This window comes from Petaurus breviceps, unplaced genomic scaffold (genome assembly GCF_028583685.1).
Source record: "Petaurus breviceps papuanus isolate PSGF00001 unplaced genomic scaffold, PetGlider_PUasm1.0 126, whole genome shotgun sequence".
Lineage (NCBI taxonomy): Eukaryota > Metazoa > Chordata > Mammalia > Diprotodontia > Petauridae > Petaurus > Petaurus breviceps.
Window position 1 is genome coordinate 86,940,812 of NW_027185655.1, and position 24,731 is coordinate 86,965,542.

The window sequence follows — 24,731 nt, forward strand, 5'->3', positions numbered from 1 at the left end:
ATTGGTATCCCCAGCACTTAGCGCAATGTCTGACACATAGTAGGTATTTATAAATATTTATTGAATTATTTAAGATGAATTTCTTTTAAAAAGTCATTATACATAGCAAGCACTACTGAAAATAGATGTTTGATATTCTGAAATGCTAAAGGTTAGTAAAATATTGTCATCACTAGTCTTGTATTATTTTATTGCAAAATGGGCTTTAAAATAGTTATGATTTTCAGTGGAATCTTGTAAATAATGCAAATAGAAAGGGAACTTAGATTGCATTAATAGAAGCATGTTATTTAGAATGAGGGAGGATATAGTCCCTGCTGTAAACATAAAGGTAGAACAGTGTAGTGGGAAACTTCTTTTCCTGGTTCTTAAGATGCATTTAGAAGAAATCCTTCAGAATTTTTTTTTCTGGCCTTAGATTCTCCTTGTGGCAACTCTATAAAGAAAAAATTGTCTCTTATCACATGTGTTGGACAACTGCTTTGAGGACTAATAGGTATTTGGAAAAGCTCCTTAGCTTTAAATAAATGGCAATAGATGCTCTAATTTAAAAGAATGGTAGCTATCTCTTTTAAAAGAGATTACAAAGCTTAATCAATGCATGCTGAATTGAATTTAACTGAAGTGTAGCAGAAGGAGTGGTATGTTTAATAAAATCTTTAGGCAGGAAAATGTCCTTGAGAAGTCCTCTCATCTCTCCCTCTTTCTTTGGGAAGAATCATACTTCTGTATGGTATAGCTAATTCTAAAAGCTATACCAGACAGATGACAAATCTCAACTTTAGGAGACTATTTGGTGGCTTACACATGTCAGAATATTACAAATTTTATGTAGAAGCTAATGCATAATTAATACTTGTGAAAATAATTCTGTAATGCATCTTTGGAAAATCTTTAGTCTTGAATGACCATTAGCTATGGAATGAAATATGATTTCATTTTTGATACAGAGTTCAAATAGGACCATTTGTTTTATTTCATTTATCTTTGTGACAACTGTGTATTAAATCATTAGAGGGGAGAATAAGACTTCCCTTTTGTTGTTGTGTGGGTAGACAGTTTTTGTCTTTTCTTTTTTCCTCTTTTCTCTTTTTTTTCCCCGTTTCTACTCATTTCTTCTGGAAAGGAGGAATCTATTTTAAAATAAGGACTCCCATCCTCTTCCTATGTTTAATTGATCCCTAAAGATTTGTTTCTGCATACAAAATTTTCATATATTAATACTCAAAATTTTGCAGATTAATAAAGATCTTACTCTGGGAAGCTTGGAGGAATCTTTGAAAGAGAAATTCACAGGTTATAAATATTTAAGACTATAAAGCAAATGGAAATAATTAGCAGTAAAAATGCCTTTAGCGCTTGGCACACCAAAGGTTTCTCCTAGAAGAAAAGTCAGATTGCAGACTGTGTATCTGGTCTATTCCATGCTTATAGTGGTGTCTAAATCAGCTCGATGGTTATGCTTCTCACATTGCCATTTTTGTTGTATTTTTAAAAAGCGATTGATAATATGTATATTTGTTGTAAGATAGTTTCTTAAAGAAGTATATTGGGACCATGTCTGCCTCACACTTTGCAATAGTTTGATTAAAACAGGTGATCTAGTTCAGCAGTATGTGATTTCACAACAGTGATGTCCAGAGAAACACCCAGAGCTCATATTTCAAAAGCATCACAGACCCTGAAATTGGTGCAACAGCAAAGCATTAAATACATATTTTTTTCATTTCATGTCTTCATTTAAATATTTGATACCCAAGAAAGAACTGATTTATTCCTACATATAAAAAGAAATAGGATAGAATCCTTCAGATTCTGCAGGCCAAGTTGCAAAATTCTATCCCTTTTTTTCCTTTAAAAATGTTTTATTAATGTCTTTTATTTCCAGATGTACCCTATACCCTACTGCTCCCAGAAACAGAACATTCTCTTATAATAAATCATAAGTTAGGCAAAAACAACTGTATAAAAGTACTGTCTAACAATGTATATGTCTGACAGTGGTAGCCTTAGTAGCTTCTCACCTACAGGCATCATTCCCCTTTCAAGAGAAGGGAGGTATATTTGATCTTCTGTTCTCTGGCATCATATTGGCTTTTCATTTGCGCAGAGCTCAACATCTTTTTGGTGATCATTTCATTTACCATGTTGTGGTCATTGTGGCTATTGTCAATTTGATCTTACTTAGCAGAATCCTTAGACTGCCTAATGTAGTTTATGTTTTGTGATGCTAATGTACTGTGCCATTTGCTATTTAAAAAAATTATTTATCTACTTTTAGTTTACAACATTTAGTTCCACAATCCCTTCAGTTTCAAATTTTCTCCTCTTCCCTCTCCTCCCCCATCCCTCCCATGATGGCATACAATCAAATATAGGATCTACAAATACTTTCACATTAAACATTAGCCAAGTAGTAAAGAAGGATTATAAACAATGGAGTGAACAATGAGAAAAAAGAAACAAAACAAAAAGAGAGAGAGAGAGAGAGAGCAAGCAGTTTGCTTCAATCTGCATTCAGACTCTGTAGTTCTTTTTCTGGATGTGGATATCCTTTTCCATCATGAGTCTTTTGGAGTTGTCTTATACCCAACCTTGCATTGCTGAGAGGAACCCAGTCTATCAAAGTTAGTCATCATAGATAGGATGTGTCTGTAATTGTGTACAAAGATCTCCTAGTTCTGCTCTCCTCCCTTAGCATCAGTTTATGTAAGTCTCTCCAGGTTATTATGAAGTCCATCTGCTCCTCATTTCTTATAGCACAATAGTGTTCCACTACATTCATATACCACAACTTGTTTAGCCATTCCCAATTGATGGGCATCCCCTTGATTTCCAATTCTTTGCCACCACAAAAAGAGCTGCTATAAATATTTTTGTACATGTGGGTCCTTTTCCCACTTCTATGATCTCTTTGGGATACAGCCCTAGAAGTGGTATTGCTGGGTCAAAGGGTGTGTACTTATTTATAGCCCTTTGGGCATAGTTTCACATTGCTCTCCAGAATGGTCATTTGCTATTTATTTCTAAGGAGAGGTCTTTGATGCTGTATTGTCAAATCATCTAGGGGCTTGGGACAGCTTCATCCAGAAAATAAAGGATTCAGTAATTACAAAACCACAAATATAATAATCTTTTCAGGAGGAAGGATAAAGGATAGTTTGGGCAGAATTACCTCCCTTCTTGGAGATTTTGATTTAGTTCATGCCTAATGGCTTGATGGAATTTTACCTTAGAAACTTTCTGATCTATTTAAAGATCTTAATTCCTTTCACCATTTATGGCATATTAGAGGCAATACCTATTATATCTGACTTAGCATGCTTTTTTTAGGGAAAAAAATTCAAAATATTCTAGAAGTATTTGTGTGTATGGATATGGAGGTCTGAAGTTCAGCAGTATTTCATTTTTGTGATGTGTTAAAGAATTAAAATTTCAAACATGTCTTGAAAACTTTAAATTCTATCCTTTATTCTTTCTAGGTACTCTTTTTCTTCCTTCTGCCATTCCATCCATGGATCAGACTATATCTTATCCCCAGGAATTTTTTTTCCTTTCTACTATCACTAAACAACTACTGACAACCCCTTTCCTTCCTTTAATGACAATTAGAAAGATAAGAATTTGTTCTTTCTAAACCTTTAAGTATGACTTTTAAGGATGAGCATCCACTGTGCTTATATTGTTCTACACAGATTTTAAAGAAAAAATAGTCTTCATAAATTTCTTTATTTTAAAAAAGTTATTTTAAATGTTTTTTTTTGGCTAAGTGTTGCAAATTCTTATTTTTACTTATTAACATTCCAAAAGCAGGTAAGTCAGTTTTAGTGAACTTACATTTCTATGATCTACATAATTTTTGAAAACAATTTTTTTAGTCTCTAGAGACATCTTTCTGTTTTATTTTTACTGAATACAGTACTGGGAAGTCCTGAGATACTGTAATGAACTGATGAATTTATAAGTCTGATAACTGAAAATCACAATTCCTGTTTGGGTTGGATATTTATGCAACATTTTTCATAACTTCATTGAGATCTGTAGAATATATTATTGAAAGATTTTGGAAAATATATCTTATCTTGTTCTAACCAGGAAAACCTGGGTTCAAGTTTCACCTCTGACACATAGTGGCTATGTGATCCTGGAAAATTAGGGCTCTATAGAAAAACCTATAAGGCTATCAGTTGCAGAGAAGTTGTGCCAACCTTCATTGCTAAAAGTTTTCAGAGATTCCTCTACCATTGAAATCATAAATAAAGTCCCTATTCCTATCCCTTGCTCTGTGACTGAGCCAGGGCTGCTATTTTATCAACTTAGGAGATTCCCACTGTGGGAATGCCCTGCACCAAGCTATGATTTCATGTCCTTGGTCACACTGCTTGTGAGTATCAGAGGAGAGATATGAACCTGGGTCTTCTTGGCTCTATGCGTAGCACTCTATCTGCTTGCAGGTCAGGCTTTTTAACCTGACATTTTGGGGCTAACTATTTCAATTTATTTAGTTTCCTTTGTAATTCTTTGTTTTTTCATTTGTTGATCTGAAAGTTTGGTTAAAAGAGGCAAAGAAGCTAGGTGGTATATATTTGCATTGTTTATTCCCTTAAAGCTAGCAGCATGTATGCATGGAACCAGAACGTAAATTCTCATTGCCTGATAAAAGAATGACAAGCCTTTTTATATATTTTAGGACAATCCCAACTCAAGGTGTCTGTGTTCCTCAGATTTATGGTCTCCATATGTGTTTAACCATTCCATGTGAAAGGAAGTTTCTTAGTTGAATAAGTCATAAATACAATAAGACAAGACAATTCACAAAGTGTCAATTGAAATTACAATCCCAGGATATCTGTGTTTCCCCTGTATAGCATGTATCTGTAGGATACCAAGATAAGAGAAGTCCCACTATTTAAGACAATGTCTTGTCCTAGGCATCCTGTCCTTTAGTGGTTACAAACAGGAAGAGTGTTCTTGATCAGCCTCATCTGGTATTAAAGTTGCTGACACAGGAAAGAGCATTTTAGAGCAAGGCAAAGCATATCTGGTTGATTAGTTCAGGTTTTGGCTTTTATTAGGGTTCAAATGCTCTTAAATAACTATCACATTATATGCATTTATAAATCTTATTCTAAGAAGGGTTCCGCAGGCTTCATCAGATTGCCAGAGAGTATGCTCAGAAGGTTAAGACTCCCAGTTCTAGAGAGACCAAGCTGGTGCTATTGTTTATATGTAGAGTTCAACATTTGTATACATGCTAAGAGTGAGTGGATAAAGTGTGAAGCTTGAATGGATTCGATTTGTGAGATGAAGGTTTTTAATGCCTGGTTGATTAGTGAATGTGTGCCCAGTAGGATGATTGGAAAGCCATTAGTTCTCCCTACATGAAACTGAGTGAAAGACAAAGCATCAGCGTTACTGTTTCTAAATATATACAATGCAAATTGGGTTGGATGAATTTCCAAGTATAATGGCAATAAACAAATCTATTATTCAGGACCTCTAATCTGTTCTTGCATAAGGTATAGAATAGATTAGTTGGTGAAGTAAGGGAAAAATAAAAATGAATATTTAAAAAGCAAAACCAAAAACCAATCAGCAATTTACTCCATGTAACCTGAGAGGATTTCAGACTGTGTTTCCTTTCTGCTGCTAAGAGATGAGATAATGCATGGGCACTTATGGGCATTTATAAGGAATTGACGTACCTGGCAGCTGAAACATTGTTTAAACCTGTGGTTTGTTCATCTGTGGAGTCATTGTGAACAGGAAGGGCTGCGTCACTCACTTCATTTATTAGGCTGCCTGCAAATCCAGTCTCCATAGTTTCAGGAAAAAAAAAAAGAAGCAAGGCCTTCTAACTGATTGGAAGTTAAAAGGGGGTGGTGGGGGGGGTAAGAGAGACAGATACAGAGACTGTTTACAGAGACAGAGAAACAGACTCAGAAATAGAGCAGAGTCACTTTAAACTTTTTTCCTTTTGCCCAAATAAAGAGACAAAAGATATTAAAGGCAGTAAGAGCCTCATTATGACCAAATTAGCTGTGCAGCTGCTTGTTGAGGATCTCTTGTGGGTCTCCTGTGTTTGGTGCCTATGGAGATTTAGCTTAGCATTTCATAGGAAACGAGTTATGCACAGCATCATTGCCTCTATCCTTGAATAATTTCACAACTTCATTTCTTACCTAAGATCATCATATGCAAGAGTTGGGAAACTGATGGTAATGGTGATGATGATGATGAGATAAACATGATGATGAAGAACCTTACACACTGTGCTACATGAGGTGGGGTTGAATGTAACTATTATTCCTCTTTATAAAATGCCTGGAATTAGTTGTTTTTATAAAAGACACACATCTTGCTTATGTTCTGGTGGAGATTTCTCAATCTGCTCTATTTTTCCTCTACCCTACTCCCCCTCTCACAAATCAGATGAAAATGCAAACACATTAATCAGCTACTTAGCTTCTGTTTTGCTGAGAAGTCCCAAATGATTGCATTCTATTACCACATATCAATATTTTGAATGGAAAAACATTGTCTTTCTGCTCATAGGGAACATATTGGCTCCTACTTAGTCTCCAAGAGCATGATAGGATAATAGACCTAGAGCTGGAAAGAACTCTAGAGACCATGGGGTCCAACTTCTTCATTTTTCAGATGAAAAAACTGAGGCCCAGGGAGGTTGTGACTTGACCAAGGTCACAAATATAAGTGACAGAGGAAGGATTCAAAAAGCTTCTCTGACTCTAGAGCCAGTACTCTTCCCTATGCTATTGCCAGAATGGTGGAGATATCTGCCATTTTGCATGGGTTACAATGATTTTTTTAAAGCAATTAGGGTTAAGTAACTTGCTCAAGGTTACACTGCCCGCTATTTTTTGTGTGGGAGCCAAGTATCTGAGGCTGGAACTGATCCCGGGTCTCCCGATGCCGGGGCCAGCGCTCTTACTCACTGTGCCACCTAGCCAACCCAGGTTACAATGAATTTTAAATTTTTCTGAGAAGTAATAGGGAAATCCCACCTTGCATTCACAGGAAGCAGTGTATTATTGTGGAAAGAGTCCTGAATCTGGGGTCAACTGGCCTACATTAAAATCCAGTTTATTGTATTGCCTTGTACAAGTCATTTCCAGGTTTCAGTTTCTCCATGAGATAGCCTAATGTATAGAATGCTGGGTCTGCAGTTAGAAAGACCTGAGTTCAAATCTGGCTTCAGACACTGTGTGACTCTGGGCAAGCCATTTAAAGTCTGTCTCAGTTTCCTTAACTGTAAAATAGGGAAATTATAACAGCTACCTCCTAGGGTTGTTATGAAGGCCTAATGAGATAATCATTATAAAATCCTTAGCCCAGTGTCTGGTACAGAGTACGTGCTATATAAATCGTAGCTATTAGCTATTATTATTCATTTGTAAAATAAAGAAGATGGACTGGATGACCTCTGAAGTCCCTTTCAACACTAAATCTACCCATCTTGGGGAGTAGAACTAAAAAGTCAGAGGTCATCTCTTTATTTTAGAAAGGAAAAAAATGGTGGGCAGAGTCAAGATGGTGGAGTAGAAAAAGGACTTCTGCACGGCTCTGGCTCCCACCAACTCCAATTCATGTAAAAGGTGACTCTGAACAAACTTTGGAGCTACAGAACCCACAAAATGACACAGAGAAGCTAACCTCCTGATGAGGACAGCCCAGCAGGCCAACAGGAATCTACCAGCACAGCGCTCTGGGAGCTAAGTCCAACCTCTAGCCAAGGATTTAGCCTCAGGGAGGGCCTGACCAGCCATTGGCTGGAGGGACTTTCAGATAACCAGTTTCCAGAATTATCAACCCAAAGACGTTAAGGACAAAGTGAGAGGTCAGTGTAGAGTGGACTTTGGGATCTGGTAGTTTGGGAGGGAGAAACCTCTGAGGTGCCATGGGCATGCAGCTGCTGCCACATGGCAGCTTCAGCTCCTGGCTTTCAGATTGTAGGGGGACCAGTCTGAGGGGTAATCACTCTTGCTTTAACCTGCTTGGATCTGGATTGTAGTCTAGGGTGGAGGTCCTGGGGTGTGTGTCCAGCTTGCCAGAGTGTGTGGAGGCTTCAGAGAGGGCACCCAACTAATACTTTCGGCAGCTGACAAAATGCTAGCATTTGGGATGAAGCTCCCCTGTCTGGTGGCAGAGTCCTACTGTGGCAAAAATCCCAAAAGTCAAGTAATTGAGTGGCAAAATGAGCAGGCAAAGGAAGCAAAGCAAACAGAACAACCCAACTTTACACTCCTATTTTAGGGACAAAAAGGATCAAAGCATGGAACAGGGGAAAGACAGTGAAGTCAGAACTCCTGCACCAAAAGCTTCAAAGGAAAACACGAGATGATTACAGGCCATAGAGGACCTTAAGAAGGATTTTGAAAACCAAATAAGAGAAGTAGAGGAAAAATTGGGAAGAGAAATGAGAATGAAGCAAGAAAATTATGAAGTGAGAATCAACAACCTGAGGAAAATAAACAGATTAATTCAAATAGCAAAACAGACTCAAAAAGGCAATGAGGGAAAGAAAGCCTTAAAAAGCCGAATTTGCCAAATGGAAAAAGAATCTCAAAAGCTCACTGAGGAGAATCATTCCTTCATAATTAGATTGGAGCAAATGGAAGCTAGTGACTTTATGAGAAATCAAGATACTATTAAACAGATCCAAACAAATGAAAGAATAGAAATATCTCTTTGGGAAAACCACTAACCTGGAAAATAGATCCAGGAGAGATAATTTAAAAATTATTGAACTACCTGAAAGCCATGATCAAAAAAAGAACCTAGAAATCATCCTTCAAGAAATCCCCAAGGAAAATTGCCCTGATGTTTTAGAACCAGAGGGAAAATAGAAATTGAAAGAATTCACCCATCACCTCCTGAAAAAGATTCCAAAAAGAAAACTTCCAGGAATATTATAGCCCAGGTTCTGGAATTCCCAAATCAAGGAGAAAATATTACAAACAGCCAGGAAGAAATGATTTGAATATTGTGGAAACACAATCAGGATAACACAGGATCTGGAAGCTTCTACACTGAGGGATCGAAAGGCCTAGAATATGATATTCCGGAGGTAAAAAAAAAAAATTGGGATTAAAACCAAGAATCACCTACCCAGCAAAACTGAGTATCATATTTCAGGGGAAAATATGGTCATTCAGTGCAATAGAAGACTTTCAAGTGTTCTTGATGAAAAAAAATTTTGACATATGACATTCAGATAAAAGAAGCTAAGAGAAGCATGAGAAGGTAAACAGGGAAAAGAAATCATAAGGAATTTATCAAAGTTGAAATATTTACATTCCTACATGGAAAAACAATAATTGCAACTTATGAAACCTTTCTCAGTATGAGAATAATTGAAGGGAACAGAAATGTATATATAGGAGGGTATATGGGTATATGAATACATATGTGAATGTGTGTATATATGTGTACAGTTATATATAGATAGAGGGCACAGGATCAAGTTAATAGGAAGGGATGATACTTAAAAGGTGAAATTAAGAGGTGAGAGAGGAATATAATGAGAGGAGATGGGGAGAGACAGAATGGGGTAAACTCTCATATAGAAGAGGCAAGGGAAAATGGTCACAATGGAGGGGGAGAACAGGAAGGCAAAAGGGAATGGGTCAATCTTATTATCATTGAATTTAGCTTAGGGAGGGAATGACATACACACTAAATAGGGTATCTCACCCTACAGGAGAGTAGGGGGGAAGGGGATGAGAGGGCAGATGATGGAAGGGAGGGCAGGCTTGGCGGGGAGGGAAGTTGGAAGCACCCACTTTTGAAAAGGAACAGGATCAAAGTAGAAAATAGAACAAGTGGGAGGTGGGATAGGAGGGAGGGAAATATAGTCAGTCTTTTACAAAATATCCACTATAGAAATGTTTTGCATACCTACACATGTTGAACCTATATTGAATTGCTTATCTTCCTAGTAAGGGTGGGTAACCAGGGAGGAAGGAAGTTTAAACCCTCAGCTAGAGGCTGGGCTTGGCTCCCAGCGTGCCGCATTGGCCGCTTCCTACCAGTCTGCCAGGCTGTCCTCAGCGGGAGGTTAGCTTCTCTGTGTCATTTTGTGGGTTCTGTAGCTCCAAAGTTTGTTCAGAGTCATCTTTTACATGATTTGGAGTTGGTGGGAGCCAGAGCCGCACAGAAGTCCTTTTTCTGCCCCACCATCTTGACTCCGCCCCCCCTCCTCATTTCTTATAGCACAATAATCCATTACATTCATATACCACAACTTGTTTAGCTATTCCCCAATTGATGGGCGTCCCCTTGATTTCCAATTCTTTGCCACCACAAAAAGAGCTGCTATAAATATTTTTGTACATGTGGGTCCTTTTCCCACTTCTATGATCTCCTTGGGATACAGTCCTAGGAGTGATATTGCTGGCTCAGAGGGATCACTTATTTATAGCCCTTTGGGCATAGTTCCAGATTGCTTTCCAAAATGATTGAATCTATTCAGAACTCCACCAATAATGCATTAGTGTTCCAATTTTTCCACATCCTCTCCAGCATTTATAATTTCCCTGTTTTGTCACCTTAGCCTGTCTGACTGGTGAGATGTGGTACTTCAGAATTGTTTTGATTTGCATTTCTCTAATCAATAGTGATTTAGAGCATTTTTTCATAATCTTATAGATATCTTTAATTTCTTCCTCTGAAAACTGCCTGTTCATATCCTTTGACCATTTATCAATTGGAGAATGACTTGTATTCTTATATATTTGACTCAGTCACCAAAGAGTTTTTTTTGTAACTTGGAGATATAAAAATTGAGAACTGGATAATCCTTTACTTATAAATAGCTTAAGAGAGTATATCCTAATGGTTCTTTTGGTTACTAGGAACTCTAATTTTCCATAGTAACTGGTTACAAACATGTAAGTTGCACAGGATATTGGAAAGAACTTGGAGTCAGGAAAAACCTGTGTTCAAACTCTGACTCTATCATATACTAGGGGTACGACCCTTGGCAAGTCATAATCTCTACAAGCCTTTTAGTTTATTCATCTGTAAAATAGGGTTGATGATTCTTGTGTGACCTACCCAATAAGGCTGTTGTAAGGAAAATTCCTTTTAAATGTTACAGTGATAATGGAGTGGGAGTTATTGTTGAAAATTTTTATGACTCTTAAGTTGATTAGATGGACACATCTATACAGACATAAGAGGAAATAGCATCAAGACATGAATGGAAAAAAAAGTTCATCTGACAGGGAAAAAAATCTCTCCATTACTGGTTTTTCCAATTTTTAAACTGGCTGTTTCCAGACATTTAAAGAATTGTTTAAAAAATTACAAAAGGTTTATATGAGATTCTTAACATTTTCTGTCATGTTTCAAAATAATTTTTTTAAAAGGTATAAAATAGGGGTGGGTAGGGGTGGCCAGGTGGCTCAGCGAGTAAGAGCACTGGCCCCAGTGTCGAGATGACCTGGGGGATCGAATCCAGGCTCAGATACTCAGCACCACACCCAGAAATAACTGGCCGTGTAACCTTGAGCAAGTTGCTTAACCCCGATTGCTTAAAAAAAAAAAAAAGAAGAAGGTATAAAATACCCAGGATTACAAAAGAGGCCAATTAAGTTGAAATAGTTTGTTTCTGTCCGTCTGTTCATCCATGTCTCTCTTTTGTCTATGTATCTATTCATCCATCTATCCATCCATCTATTGTATCCTGTTTTGTATCCTTTGTATCTATTGTATGTATGTATATATGTATGTATGTTCAGGGATCTTGGGTTTAGAACTGTTGGATTAAAGGAAGAAAACCCTGGAGAAAAGGCTATCTCTAGAAGAATAGAAGGGAGTTTATATATAAATAGTCCTGCTCCTGCTTAGACTTCATCCTTAGATTAAAATTAGCATAAGCACAGGAAAGGAGGTCATACAAGGGCATGGTTCTCCATGATTAGAAATCCCTTCACACAGACACTCAAGACTCTCACTGGAATGAGACTTAATCAGGTACTGTCTTGACAGGGAAAGAATCTTCTTGACTCTGTGGTGAGGGGGCTACTGTGAGTTTTCATAGGTGATTGATCAATTCAGCCCTGTAATAAGGCATGGTGTGTGGGTCAGAAGACCACTTACTCAAAGTAAACTCAGAGACTTCTCAGGGTAGAAGCAAAAAGGAATTTATTATGATATCGCGAGAAAGAACACCCTCAATCCGACAAAGGGCCAGAAGGGAGAAGCACTTTACAGAAGGCAAAAGCATGAAGGAAATGCCCCACCCTTCCAGCTGACTCTTCTCTCATTGGCTGGGAGTTCGACTCACAGGTTAAGCACAAAAATCTTCCCCAGGGACAAGGAACAAGGTCTCTAATTTTGTTAGATAACATACATAATACATGTGGTTCACTAAGAAGGGCAGCAACAACCCCAGAATACTGACTCCCCACCAGTCCAACCTAGATGTGTCCTTATCTGGGTCTGAGTGTCCCAAGGCCGCTGTCTGCTTTCTAATTGGTCAAATCCACCGCCTGCTGCCAGCTCCTTTTTGTTCTACATTATTTCATTTTTAATATTATCTAGGAGTTCTCTGGGAACTGGGAACCCAACTTCCTCCCAAGGCTACTGCCTCAACTCTTCCCAAGGCTATTGTCTGGTACTTTTTATCAGTAATCTTGTTTCAGCAATCCTTGCATTTCTGTAGAAACTTAACTCTTTGCTACCTCTCACACTAACATTCCTTTATACACAGTGAACCCAAAGTTTAAAGAAGAAATAAGAATCTAATAGGATGTTCAGAATGGGGAAACTTCACTGCAGGTCATCTCTCACATCTGGGGATTAGAAAGGTCAAGAAAGTACAAGGCCAAGAGAGTATTTCTTGTTCTAATACTTGTCTTGAGAGGCAGCATGAGATAGCAAATAGATTAAGTATTGTGACTGGAGTTATGAAGACTTGGATTTAAATTCTGACACTCATAATTACCAGCTGTGTACCCCTGGGCAGGTCTGAGCCACAGTTTCCTAAGAAATAAAATGGTCATATATGTATAAATTAATGATATCCATAAATACATTTGTCTTTTAGGTGAGCCTGAATTCAAATACATTGGAAATATGCATGGTAATGAGGCTGTTGGCCGGGAATTGCTCATCTTCTTGGCTCAATACCTGTGCAATGAATACCAGAAGGGAAATGAGACAATTATCAACCTAATCCACAATACTCGCATCCACATTATGCCTTCCCTGAATCCTGATGGTTTTGAGAAAGCAGCATCTCAGGTGGGTATAAAGAAAGTCACAAATTAGTGATGTTTTTAATGTGCAGATATATGAAACAGATTATATATATTACATGTATGTGCAAATGCATAGTTTATAGGAACTTGGCTACTGATAATTCAAGAGACTGATAAATTACAAGGGAGAGTAAACAGAGGATAGCATTTATTAGTTAAAATGAATACTAGGATAAGTTTTGTTAACAAACCTATTAGTAAGTTCTTTCAGTATGGCTAAATAAACAATATTCATTTTTCAGGCTGTTGATTAGGCAAATTTCCTGTTTAAAAACCTACAATTTGGGGGGAAATATGAGAGGATCTAATAGTGCCATTGCTGGCTCAGAATATGTTAAGAGAATGAAATCAGTGATGTGGTATGATAGCTCCCTCTGCTGAGTTTATAGGAGAAGGACTGGTTTTCCCTAAGGACAATGTTGTAGTGATGTCAAGACCTTGTTTTTAGGAATCATGGAACCCATTTCCAAGAGAAAACAATCCAGTATGTGTTTAGCCCCTAGGAAAACTGGCAAAAAGTAATCTCACAATTTTGTGAGTTGTTGTTCGATTTTTTCTTTTTGGAGAAAGAATACATTGTATATGTTTCCCTTAACTTTAGGATATTTGTATGGCATTCTGGTTGTTTGAAATAACCTACTAATTTTGTGAAATATTACAAGATTTAATATTTTTATTTGCTACTTCTGTTTTTCAAAATGAAAATAAACTTTTAATGGAGAAAATAGAGACCTGATAGTTTGATTATGAAACAGTTCAGAAACTTAACCTGAAGGAGAAAATTGATGTGATTTTCAAAGTATTTGTAATAAAAATAGTAATATACATAAATACACCCATACACGTACATGTACACAAACACATACACATGTATACATATACACATGCATATCTTCTTCCAGTCTCCTTTATTTTGAGAGGTATCCAGTTCTGTGTGATTATATAAAATAAAGCATTTTACTATTTTTTTAGTACTTTCTATCCATAGCCCCTAAAATATTTGAATTTATTCATTCTTCAAAATAGGAAAGAATTAAACCCCTAGCAATTTTTTTTGGTTCAAAACAAGAAAATTCACATAATAGAACTTACATTGAACACTTTTTAAAATTCCTGCTTTTTTAGATTTCCTACTGAACGAAACATTTTAAAACAGTAGAAGAGCCCCAAATCACAAAGGTCAAATGCTTTTTCTTTGTCCAACTCATCTGCTTTTGGTAAGGGAATAAGAGGGAGACATCTTAAATTTAAATATCACTCACGCAAAGTCACTTTTTAGTTAAGAAGTCTAGCAAGCACTTCTTTTCAGTGTCATATTTTAATAAGAGCCAACCATTTGCAGTACCACTGTCACTTAAACCAAATTAAAGTGAAGTGTTATTTATTTATTTTTTTGCTTTTTGGGTGGGGGGGGAAGAAGGGCGATTAGGGTTAAGTGTCTGAGGTCAGATTTGAACTCAGGTCCTCCTGACTCCAGAGTGGTGCTCTATTCACTGTGCCACCTAGCCACTGCTGAAGTTTTTTAAACTACCAATTATTAACTGCCAACTAAAAAGGTTTTCAGCCCTTGTGAATCTTGTGGAATGATAAATCTCTATGTCTATGGAAGTATCAGTGTATGCATGGAGAAATTTTGTATTTCCAACCCCTTAGTGTTAGGAACAGTCTGGCAAAGGAGTGAAGGGAAAGGGCAGGTGGTATAATTAATGAATGTGGTTTGTTGTACCCAAAACACGAGCAAGACCCAAGTAACAATTTAGAATTCAACCCTTTATTGGCCATGTTAACTGATTAGGCCATGTTGGCTGAATTAGGCCCCTCCCCAAATCGCACAGCGGGGAACCCAGGCAAAACCTTCGCTTTTAAAGGGATGCCACCATAGCCAACAGTTAGGTATTACATAAGCAGGAACTTGCAGAGGCTAAAATCAGTGATTGGTCAGCACATTTTGAAAATCCTGCCAGGAGCCAAGTCTCCCTGGGCAGAGCTAAAGCCGGCAGCCCACCCACTTCCATGAGGGAGAGCTGGAGTTGGGGGAAGGGAAAGAATGGGGCCAGGTACAACAGTTTAAGAGGAGGAGGAGGAGAAGCAGGAGGAAGAAGATGAGGAGGAGAAGAAGTATGGACACTTTGCTAGTGCTTCTTAGACTTGCTCCATAATTCTGCAAATGTAGTATGAGTTATTAGGAGGGAAAGACATAGGAAAAATAATGAGCTCAATGGTCTAAAATTCCCATGTGCTTTTCCTTTGATCTCTTCCTTGTTGCCAAGCCTCTGGACTGGAGACAGCAACTAGATCTCATTTAAATTGGGTTTCTTTGCTGTCAAGCTGACTGGAGGCTTGAACTGAGAAAACACCAAAGGAAAATTTGCTGATTATGATGTGAGTACCCACAAGTTTTTGAGGTTGGCCTAATGTAATGAATCTTCTGAGACTAATCTCCCTTTGCTCAGTTTAAGTTTGTGACAGAGGTCAGAAACCATGTCAACACAAGTCTTATTACATTTTCTGTTTCCTATATGTACATCCCTCAACTATTCCCCACTCAAAAACTCAATATGCTACTGGGAATGTATTTGCTCCTTTCCCTCTCCCTGGAGGGGTCAGGGTGATTGTGTGCATTATTGTTGCTGACACCAGGAGGCATTTTTAAACATAAATATATATTAAAATGTAAGAATATTTTCATCGGTAAAATAGGATAATAACACAAAACAATTCTTATGGTAAGAGCACTGTTGAGATGAAAGAATTACTCTCACTAATAGGTTGTCAAATTCTTAGGTATTCATGACCAGCATAATTTGTGATTTGTTTTTTGTTTTTTAGCCTGGTGAGCTTAAGGATTGGTTTGTAGGTAGAAGCAATGCCCAGGGAATAGATCTGAACCGAAATTTTCCTGACCTGGATAGGATTGTCTATGTTAATGAAAGAGAAGGTGGGCCAAACAATCACCTGTTGAAAAACCTGAAGAAAATTGTGGACCAGAACACAAAGGTAAACAACATGTGTGTGTGTATATATATATGTTTAGTCTCTGTTGCCTATCTCTGAAAAAGTTACCTTTATAATCACGGAGAATTTCTTGGTAAGGATATAGCTAGACTTCTTTTTGGTTGGGGCTAAGCCACTTTAAAAACTAATTATTAACCCCAAGGGATATTGGTAGCTCTCTGAAATTCCTTATAGTCTTTTGTTTGAAGATTTCTTTGGTGGGAGCACTGGTGTTCCCCCCGCCCCCTATCCAGCTTCCTATTATCTCTTTAGCTTTCTATGACAGCAAGTATAACTTTTTCATAGGAAGTAACTTTACATGAAAAAAAATTTATATATATTTACTGAAAGTAGGGTCACTTTATTCACAGCATAGGATATCCTTATACCTCATCCCTTTTCCCTTTCATCCTGAAATCTTTCAAATGCTTCTTTTGCTTTATCAGGGTTCTCAAAAGATCTGCCAGCAGATTCTCAGGTTCTCTTAGATTCTTTCAACTAGTAAAGCCTATGAGTAAAGCCTGGTAATGAATTGTGGATCTCTTGTCTGAGAACCAGCCCATGTAAACAGAAGGCTGGCCACCAAGTGATGAATTTGTTTTGCCATAGCAGTTAGAGAAACCATGTACAGGGTCAGTTGTGTTTTTCATTGATGGATTCCACTGATGAAATCATGGATCTTTTTAAAGTATTGAATTCAATTCAACAAAGATTCATTAAGTGCTTACTATTTGCCAGATACTTGCTAGCCACTAGGAATACTAGGACAAACGTGAGCTAATCCCTGTCCTAAAGGAATTTTCACCATACTGGGGGAGTAAATGATCCCAGATAAGAATATACAAAATATATTTTAAAATACCAAGTAATTTGAGCGGTGACACAAACTACTATTGGGGGCAGAATGAGGAGAAGTCATGGGGAGGGGGTGACTTTTGAGCTGAGCCTTAAAGAGAGGTAAAGTTTCTATGAAGTAGAAATAAGGAGAGAGAGCATTCCAGGCATGGGGATGTCCTGTGCAAAGGCATGGAGAAGGGAGATAATATTTTGGGAGATTCGAAAGAAGATACTGAAGTCTGCCACATAGTAATTGAGTAACACTGAACTTACCTTACAGAAAAAAATTCCTTTTAGGTGGATTTAATGCTTATTTTTCTGCTCATCTTCTACTTAGATGCCTTAAAAAAGAATAAGGGTCACTAAAAATCTTGAATCATAAAGTATGTAAGTGATTTGCCTGATCTCTGGAATGTGTGGAATGACTGAGAGCTGGTCACTAAGCAAAACTGTTCTCAAAAGGGAGATTAAACTTCTGAAACCCCATTTCTTATTAAAATGAGAATGATAAAGTTAGGAAAATAATGTGTGTGGAATATATCTTTTAAGCAAAACAACCACAGACATTTAAGGGGTTATTAATTTTCATATGATGATCTTTTCTCTGTATTTTCCTTTTTGTCACTACCTACTTATTTTCACTGGCTTCTTTGTCTCCTCTCTGTAACGTAGAGTTGAAGGAATTGGCCAGTGACTCTAGGGTGCATAGTTACCATAATTCTTGGTTTTCTCCCAGCTTGCTCCAGAGACTAAGGCTGTTATTCATTGGATTATGGATATCCCCTTCGTGCTTTCAGCCAACCTTCATGGAGGAGATCTGGTTGCAAATTATCCATATGATGAGACTCGAAGTGGTAGGTGTTCCTTTGACTTCTCTCATTAGGTCTATTGGTCAAAAAACTGGCTACATATTCCCAGGATTATTGGGAATAATTTTTTTTGTTTGGTTTAGTCAAATCACCCACAATTCTTCCACAAGCTCTAATATTGTACTTGTTGTTCATAATTGTTTTCAAGTGTCTTAGTCTTACATAGTTTGTCACTACTTAAACGTAATTTTTCTATTCTTTTTGTATTCTTTCCTTTACATGACTGGATCCATAAGAAACTCTGCCACCCATTTGATTTTTGATAAACTACTTAGCCTTTCTAGATGCAATTTTAGCGGTAAAGTGAGGGAGAGTTAGACTAGGTGAGCTCTAAAGTCTTCTCTTCCTTGAAATCCATGATTCCCTCCATCAAAACTTATTTGATTGGAAAGATAGATTTTGTTTGTCTTCAGTACCTACATTTCTTCTAGCCTTTGGAAACATCAGAGTAGTTCTGTGGAATGTTATGTTCAAGATGGAATTAGTTATTCATTTCAATAAAAATTTAATTATTCTTATTTTGTGTAAGACATTGTACTTTGGTTGGAGTTAGAAAGCTTGATATAGACATAAACCCCTCCCCTCAAGGAACTTGCAGTATAATGGGGTAGGGGGAGAGACATAATAACAAATAATTATGATACCAGGGAACCTGTGATAAGAACAAAGAAGAGAGACAGAGAAAGTGCTATAAGAAATTTTAGGAGGGAGAAAAGGCTTTAATAAGGGGAATAAGATCCTTTATGGGAAGCCATCAGGCAATCTCTACCTGATTTGGGATTCAAAGGAAAGGAGATGAAGGATGAAGGTCTGTTCTAGGCTTGGGGGTGGTCTGGGGTACAGAATACACATATGCATATAGACACATGTGCATATATAAACATATATACAAACACATATTTGCATGTGTGTGTGTGTATATATATATATATATATATATATATTTTTTTTTTTTTTTAAGGATCTCTTGGAATCTTTCCTTGGGTTCTTGGTCTATGGATCCCTGATTGAATGCTCTGTTGTAGCCATGACTTGGCAAACCTTCAAGAAGAACTGCTAAAAGCAGCAAATAAAACTTTTCTTTCATTAAATATGTCAGGATTCTGCACCTCAAGGAACAGAACTATTAAAGCTTTTTTGTATGTTTTCATTTTAAAGGAAGTTTATATAAATCTTGGGATCAGGAGAAACTGAGTTATAAAGAGAGGGGTTAAACCAAAATGGAGAAATAAAGATTCCTTGGAGGTCCTAGAAGGCATAGAACAGTTGATCCATTGGTAGAATGGGTAAGTTCCAGAGATAATCTAGGATTCAGGTCAACTTTCATGATATACCCAGAAATGACTCTAGAAGTTTGATCTTAGCTAGGCTATATCAAACACCCTTCTGGAAATTGAAACAATATTTAGGGGTGTTAAGTATGCATTTCTGTTAGATAGTAGGCAAAATGGACCTTAGTTAAATTGATCTTTTCAGGTTAATTTTTTCCTGCTTAAGGACATTCCTTGGTAAGTATTAATTCTTAAGGACCTTTATAAAGACAACTAGCTGTAAATCAAAGAATGATCATTAGAAAATGCCTGGACCCAGCTGGGTATGGTGGCTTATGCTTATAAATTCAGCTTCTGGAAAAACTGAGGATGATGGATCTCTTGAACTAGGGAGTTCTAAAGGCTATGCCAGTTGGACATATAAGCTTAGGAACAGGGGTCACCAGGTTGCCTAAGGAAAGCAATTTGATTTCCCAGGTCAGAAACCGAGGAACCAGAAGGAATGGGTCTAGATCAGAAAGAGAGCAGATCAAAAGTCCTTTGCTGATCAGCTGTGGAATCAGACCTGTGATAAGAGTGTGCACTTCCATCCTAAGAGAGCTGGGGAGGCCATTCTTTTGTTTAATACTTTACGGTTCATATCTTTGTATTGTGCCTTAAAAAGAAGTAAACCACTGAGAATAACTGTTTTACCAGGAAATATAAAACATTCTTTGACTCCTTGTATATTTTCTACTATCTTGAAAGAGACAGCATGGAGGAGTAGAAAGTGTACTTGGTCCCAAGTTTGAGTAAGTCCCTCTCTGACTTATCAATAATGTTACCCTGGGCAAGTCAGTTTATTTCTTTGTGCCTGGATTCCTTATCCATGAAATGGGGACAACAATATGCCGGCTACCTCTCTGGATGTGTGGGAGTAAAATGCTTTGTATGCTTTTAAGACAGAGATGTCAAATTGGATAGATAGCTGTTAAACTCCCAAGTATGGCACAAACCAGATGAAAACATAACTAAGAAATTTTGCAAATATAATAAAATCTGCTTACTTAATAATTTACGAATATAAAATACAAAAATACTTTACACATATAACAAATAAGTATAGCAAGTTTAACAAAATAAAAATATAATGCAACATAGATAATGTCTGTTTGAGATTTTTCTAAGTCAACATATGGCCTGCAGGTATCTGTTTCTATTTGAGTTTAATACCCATTTATTGCTTTACAGAACTAGAGAAATGGGACTTATTTTATTTTGCCTAATATGCATGGACTTATTTTCTAGGTAGTGCTCATGAATACAGCCCTTGTCCTGATGATGCTATTTTCCAGAGCTTGGCTAGGGGCTATTCTTCCTTTAACCCAGCCATGTCTGACATTAATCGGCCACCCTGTCGGAAGAATGATGATGACAGCAGCTTTGTAGATGGAACAACCAATGGTGGTGCTTGGTATAGTGTACCAGGGGGTAAGTTTGCACTTATCATTCCATAATGAATTGGTTGGGAAACAGGCTAGTATATAGTGCTGAGATTTAGGGCAAGAAAAGACATAGCTCAAATTTTGTCTCTGACACTTAAGTAGATGTGTGACTAATAAGCAAATCACTCAAGATCTTTGAGCCTCAGATAATTCCCTAACACTTGTCAAGTTTTAGGTGAGATATGTCTGAGTGAAAATTAGTTATTTTGTAATGGCTTAAACTGAATAAGTTTTAAATTCTTAAAAATCATTAAGGAATAAACTTAATCTATAGACCAGCAGTTCTCAAAATTTTTGGTCTCAGGATCCCTTTACACTCTTAAAAGTTATCAAGGGCCCCATACCCAAGTGCATTTGTTTATTTTATTTTTTTTATTTTTTAGCTTACATCATTCATTGCCACAAGATTTTGAGTTACAAATTTTCTCCCCATTTTCCCTCTATCCACCAGTCCAAAACAGCCATCCCACTGAATATCCCCTCCTCCAATCTGCTCTCTCCCATATCTTGCCCATCCCTCCTCTGACTTTCCAGTAGGACATAGTAGATCTCTATGCCCCAGTGCCTGTATATCTTATTTCCCAGTTACGTATAAAATAATTATATATATATAATATGTATATTTTAAACATTTGATTTTAAATCTTTGAATTCCAGATTCTTTCCCTACCTCCCTTGTCACCCACCCTTACTGGGAAGATAAGCAATTCAATATAGGTTATACATGTGTAGGTATGCAAAACATTTCCATAGTGGATATGTTGTGAGAGACTGACTATATTTCCCTCCCTCCTATCCCACCTCCCACTTGTTCTGTTCTCTACTTTGATCCTGTTCCTTTTCAAAAGTGGGTGCTTCTAACTTCCCTCTCCCCCCAGCCTTCCCTCCTTTCCATCATCCCCCCTATCATTCCCTTCCCCCCTACTCTCCTGTAGGGTGAAATATCCTATTTAGTGTGTATGTCATTCCTTCCCTAAGCCAAATTCAATGAGAATAAGGTTGACCCCTTCCCTTTTGCCTTCCTGATCTTTCCTTCCATTTTAACAGTTTTCCTTTGCCTCTTCTGTATGAGATAATTTACCCCATTCTGTCTCTCCCCATGTCCTCTCATTATATTCCTCTCTCATCTCTTAATTTCACCTTTTAAGTATAATCCCTTCCTATTCAACTACTCCTGTGCCCTCTGTCTATGTATACCTGTACACATATATACACACATTCACATATGTATTCATATGCCCATATACCCTCCTATATAGACATATATATGTGTACACACACACACATATATACAAACACATTTCTATTTCTTTCAACTATTCTCATACTGAGAAAAGTTTCATAAGTTACAATTATCGTTTTTCCATGTCAGAATGTAAATAGTTCAACTTTGATAAGTTCCTTATGATTTCTTTTCCCTGTTTACCTTCTCATGCTTCTTTTGCTTCTTGTATCTAAATGTCAAATTTTCTATTCAATTCTGGTTTTTTCATCAAGAATGCTTGAAAATCCTCTATTCCATTGAATGGCCATATTTTCCCCTGAAACGTGAAACTCAGTTTTGCTGGGTAGGTGATCCTTGGTTTTAATCCCCAGCTTCTTTGACCTTCAGAATATCATATTCTAAGCCCTTCTATCTTTCAGTGTAGAAGCTGCCAGATCCTGTGTTATCCTGATTGTGTTTCCACAATATTCAAATTGTTTCTTCTTGGCTTCTTGTAATATTTTCTCTTTGATCTGGGAACTCCAGAACCTGGCTATAATATTCCTAGGAGCTTTCTTTTGGGGATCTTTTTCAGGAGGTGATGGGTGGATTCTTTCAACCTCTATTTTGCCCTCTGGTTCTAAAACATCAGGGCAATTTTCCTTGAGAATTGCTTGGAGGATGATTTTTACGTTCTTTTTTTTTTTAATCATGGCTTTCAGGTAGTCCAATAATTTTTAAATTATCTCTCCTGGATCTATTTTCCAGTGGTTTTTCCAGTGAGATATTTCACATTGCTTTCTATTTTTTCATTTGTTTAGATCAGTTTAATAGTTTCTTGATTTCTCGTAAAGTCACTAGCTTCCATTTACTCCAATCTAATTCTGAAGTAATGATTTCCTTCAGTGAGCTTTTGAGATTCTTTTTTCTATCTGGCAAATTTGGCTTTTTAAGGCATTCTTCTCCTCATTGCCTTTTTGAGCCTCTTTTGCCATTTGAGTTAGTCTATTTTTTAAGGTGTTATTTTCTTCAGTCAGATTGTTGACTCTGATTTCATAATTTTCTTGCATCATTCTCATTTCTCTTCCCAATTTTTCCTCAACTTCTCTTATTTGGTTTTCAAAATACTTTTTAAGCTCCTCTATGGCCTTTAAGCGGTTTATTCTTTTCTTGGAAGCTTCTGGTGCAAGAGTTCTGACTTTGCTGTCTTTCTCCTGTTCCGTGCCTCTATCCTTTTTGTCCCCTAAAAAGGAATCCAAAGTTGAACCACTGTGCTTGCCTTGCTTCCTTTGCTTGCTCATGTTGCTACTCAATTACTTGACTTTTGAGCTTTTTTGCTATAGTAGAACTCTGCTACCAGAGAGGGGAGCTTTGTCCCAAATCCCTGGGGTTTTCTCAGCTGCTGGAGCTATTAGTTGGCTGCCCTCTCAGAAGCCTCCACATGCTCTGGCATACTGGTCATGGACCCCAGGACCTCCACCCCAGACAGTGATCCAGATCCAAGCAGGTTAAAGTAAGCGTGATTACCCCTCACACTGGTTGCTTGGTCCCCCTACAATCTGCAGGCCTGAAACTGTGAAGCTGCCATGTGGCAGTGGCTGCACAACCACTATGCCTCAGCTTCTCCCTCCCTCCCCTTGGGGGTAAAGGCTGGAGCACACTCCCGAACTCCCAGGTCCCAAAGTCCACACTGCACTGACCTCTCACTTTGTCCTTAGCATCTACGGATTGATAATTCTGGAAACCTCCATAGCTTCTGGTGATCTGAAGTCCCTCCAGCCGGCAGCTGGTTGTGCCTACCCTGAAGCTAAAACCTCTGGCTCACATGCAAGGCTGGGGTCGGCTCCCAGAGTGCTGTGCTGGCCGCTTTCTGCTGGCCTGTCTTCAGTGGGAGGTTAGCTTCTCTGTGCCATTTTGAGAGTTCTGTAGCTCGAAAATTTGTTTAGAGTCATTTTTTACATGAATTGGAGGAGATGGAAGTAGGAGCCCAGTGGAAATCCTGTTTCTACTCTGCCATCTTGACTTCTCCCCCAGCATTCCTGAGCTTTTGTTTATTGATATTTACTTTATAATAAATTAAAATGTGTTAAGTGTTTAATGAAAATAATTTTGACCTCATGGATCCCATGAAAATATCTTGGGGGCTACCACCAGGGCTTCTTGGACCACATTTTAAGAATCTCTGATATAGATATTAAACATATATCAGTTTTTTTTTAACAAAACCCAAAGATCTGAATGAATCCAGTTATATTTTGCACTGGTCTTGTGGTGGCAACCAAAGAAGAGAACTTAAGATTTAGATATATAATGTTGGAGAAAGATCAAACAATATTATAAATGAAACTGTCCCTTTTAATACATGGTACACCTTCTCTATAAAACTGATTTTGGTGAATTCTGAGTGTTCTCTTACTAGGTTAGGGAAGTTTTAATTATGCTTTTTCACTGTATTTATGTGGCATAATTTTGTATTTTTACATATACAAAACCATGAAATAATGAAAGATGTTGATAGTAAAATTATATTGGCTACTTGTGAACTTTGGCAGTAACTTAATGTAGCTCCACTCCATTCTCTTAGTCCTCTGGGTACCAGTATTTCTCATGGAAACCCTAGGCACAATAGCTACAAGCAAAAGGGGGAGCCCTTACTTCCAGGAAGGCTGGAGTAAAATACAAAACAATACAATATGTATTGTTTCCCTTCTTCCCTGTCTGGAACTTTCTGAAGCTTCTTTCCTTCCTTCCTTCCTTCCTTCCTTCCTTCCTTCCTTCCTTCCTTC

At 37.5% G+C, this 24,731-nt stretch overlaps 1 protein-coding gene across 1 annotated transcript in view; it reads left to right on the top strand.

The window, feature by feature from the left end:
* The window catches only part of CPE (carboxypeptidase E), a 124,426-nt gene that overhangs the window by 76,235 nt on the left and 23,460 nt on the right, over positions 1 to 24,731 (top strand). Inside the window, exons 2-5 of the mRNA XM_069097867.1 lie at positions 13,073 to 13,269; positions 16,116 to 16,283; positions 17,854 to 17,971; positions 20,545 to 20,727. Coding sequence (XP_068953968.1) covers positions 13,073 to 13,269; positions 16,116 to 16,283; positions 17,854 to 17,971; positions 20,545 to 20,727 — 666 coding nt within the window. The remainder of the gene's footprint in view (positions 1 to 13,072; positions 13,270 to 16,115; positions 16,284 to 17,853; positions 17,972 to 20,544; positions 20,728 to 24,731) is intronic.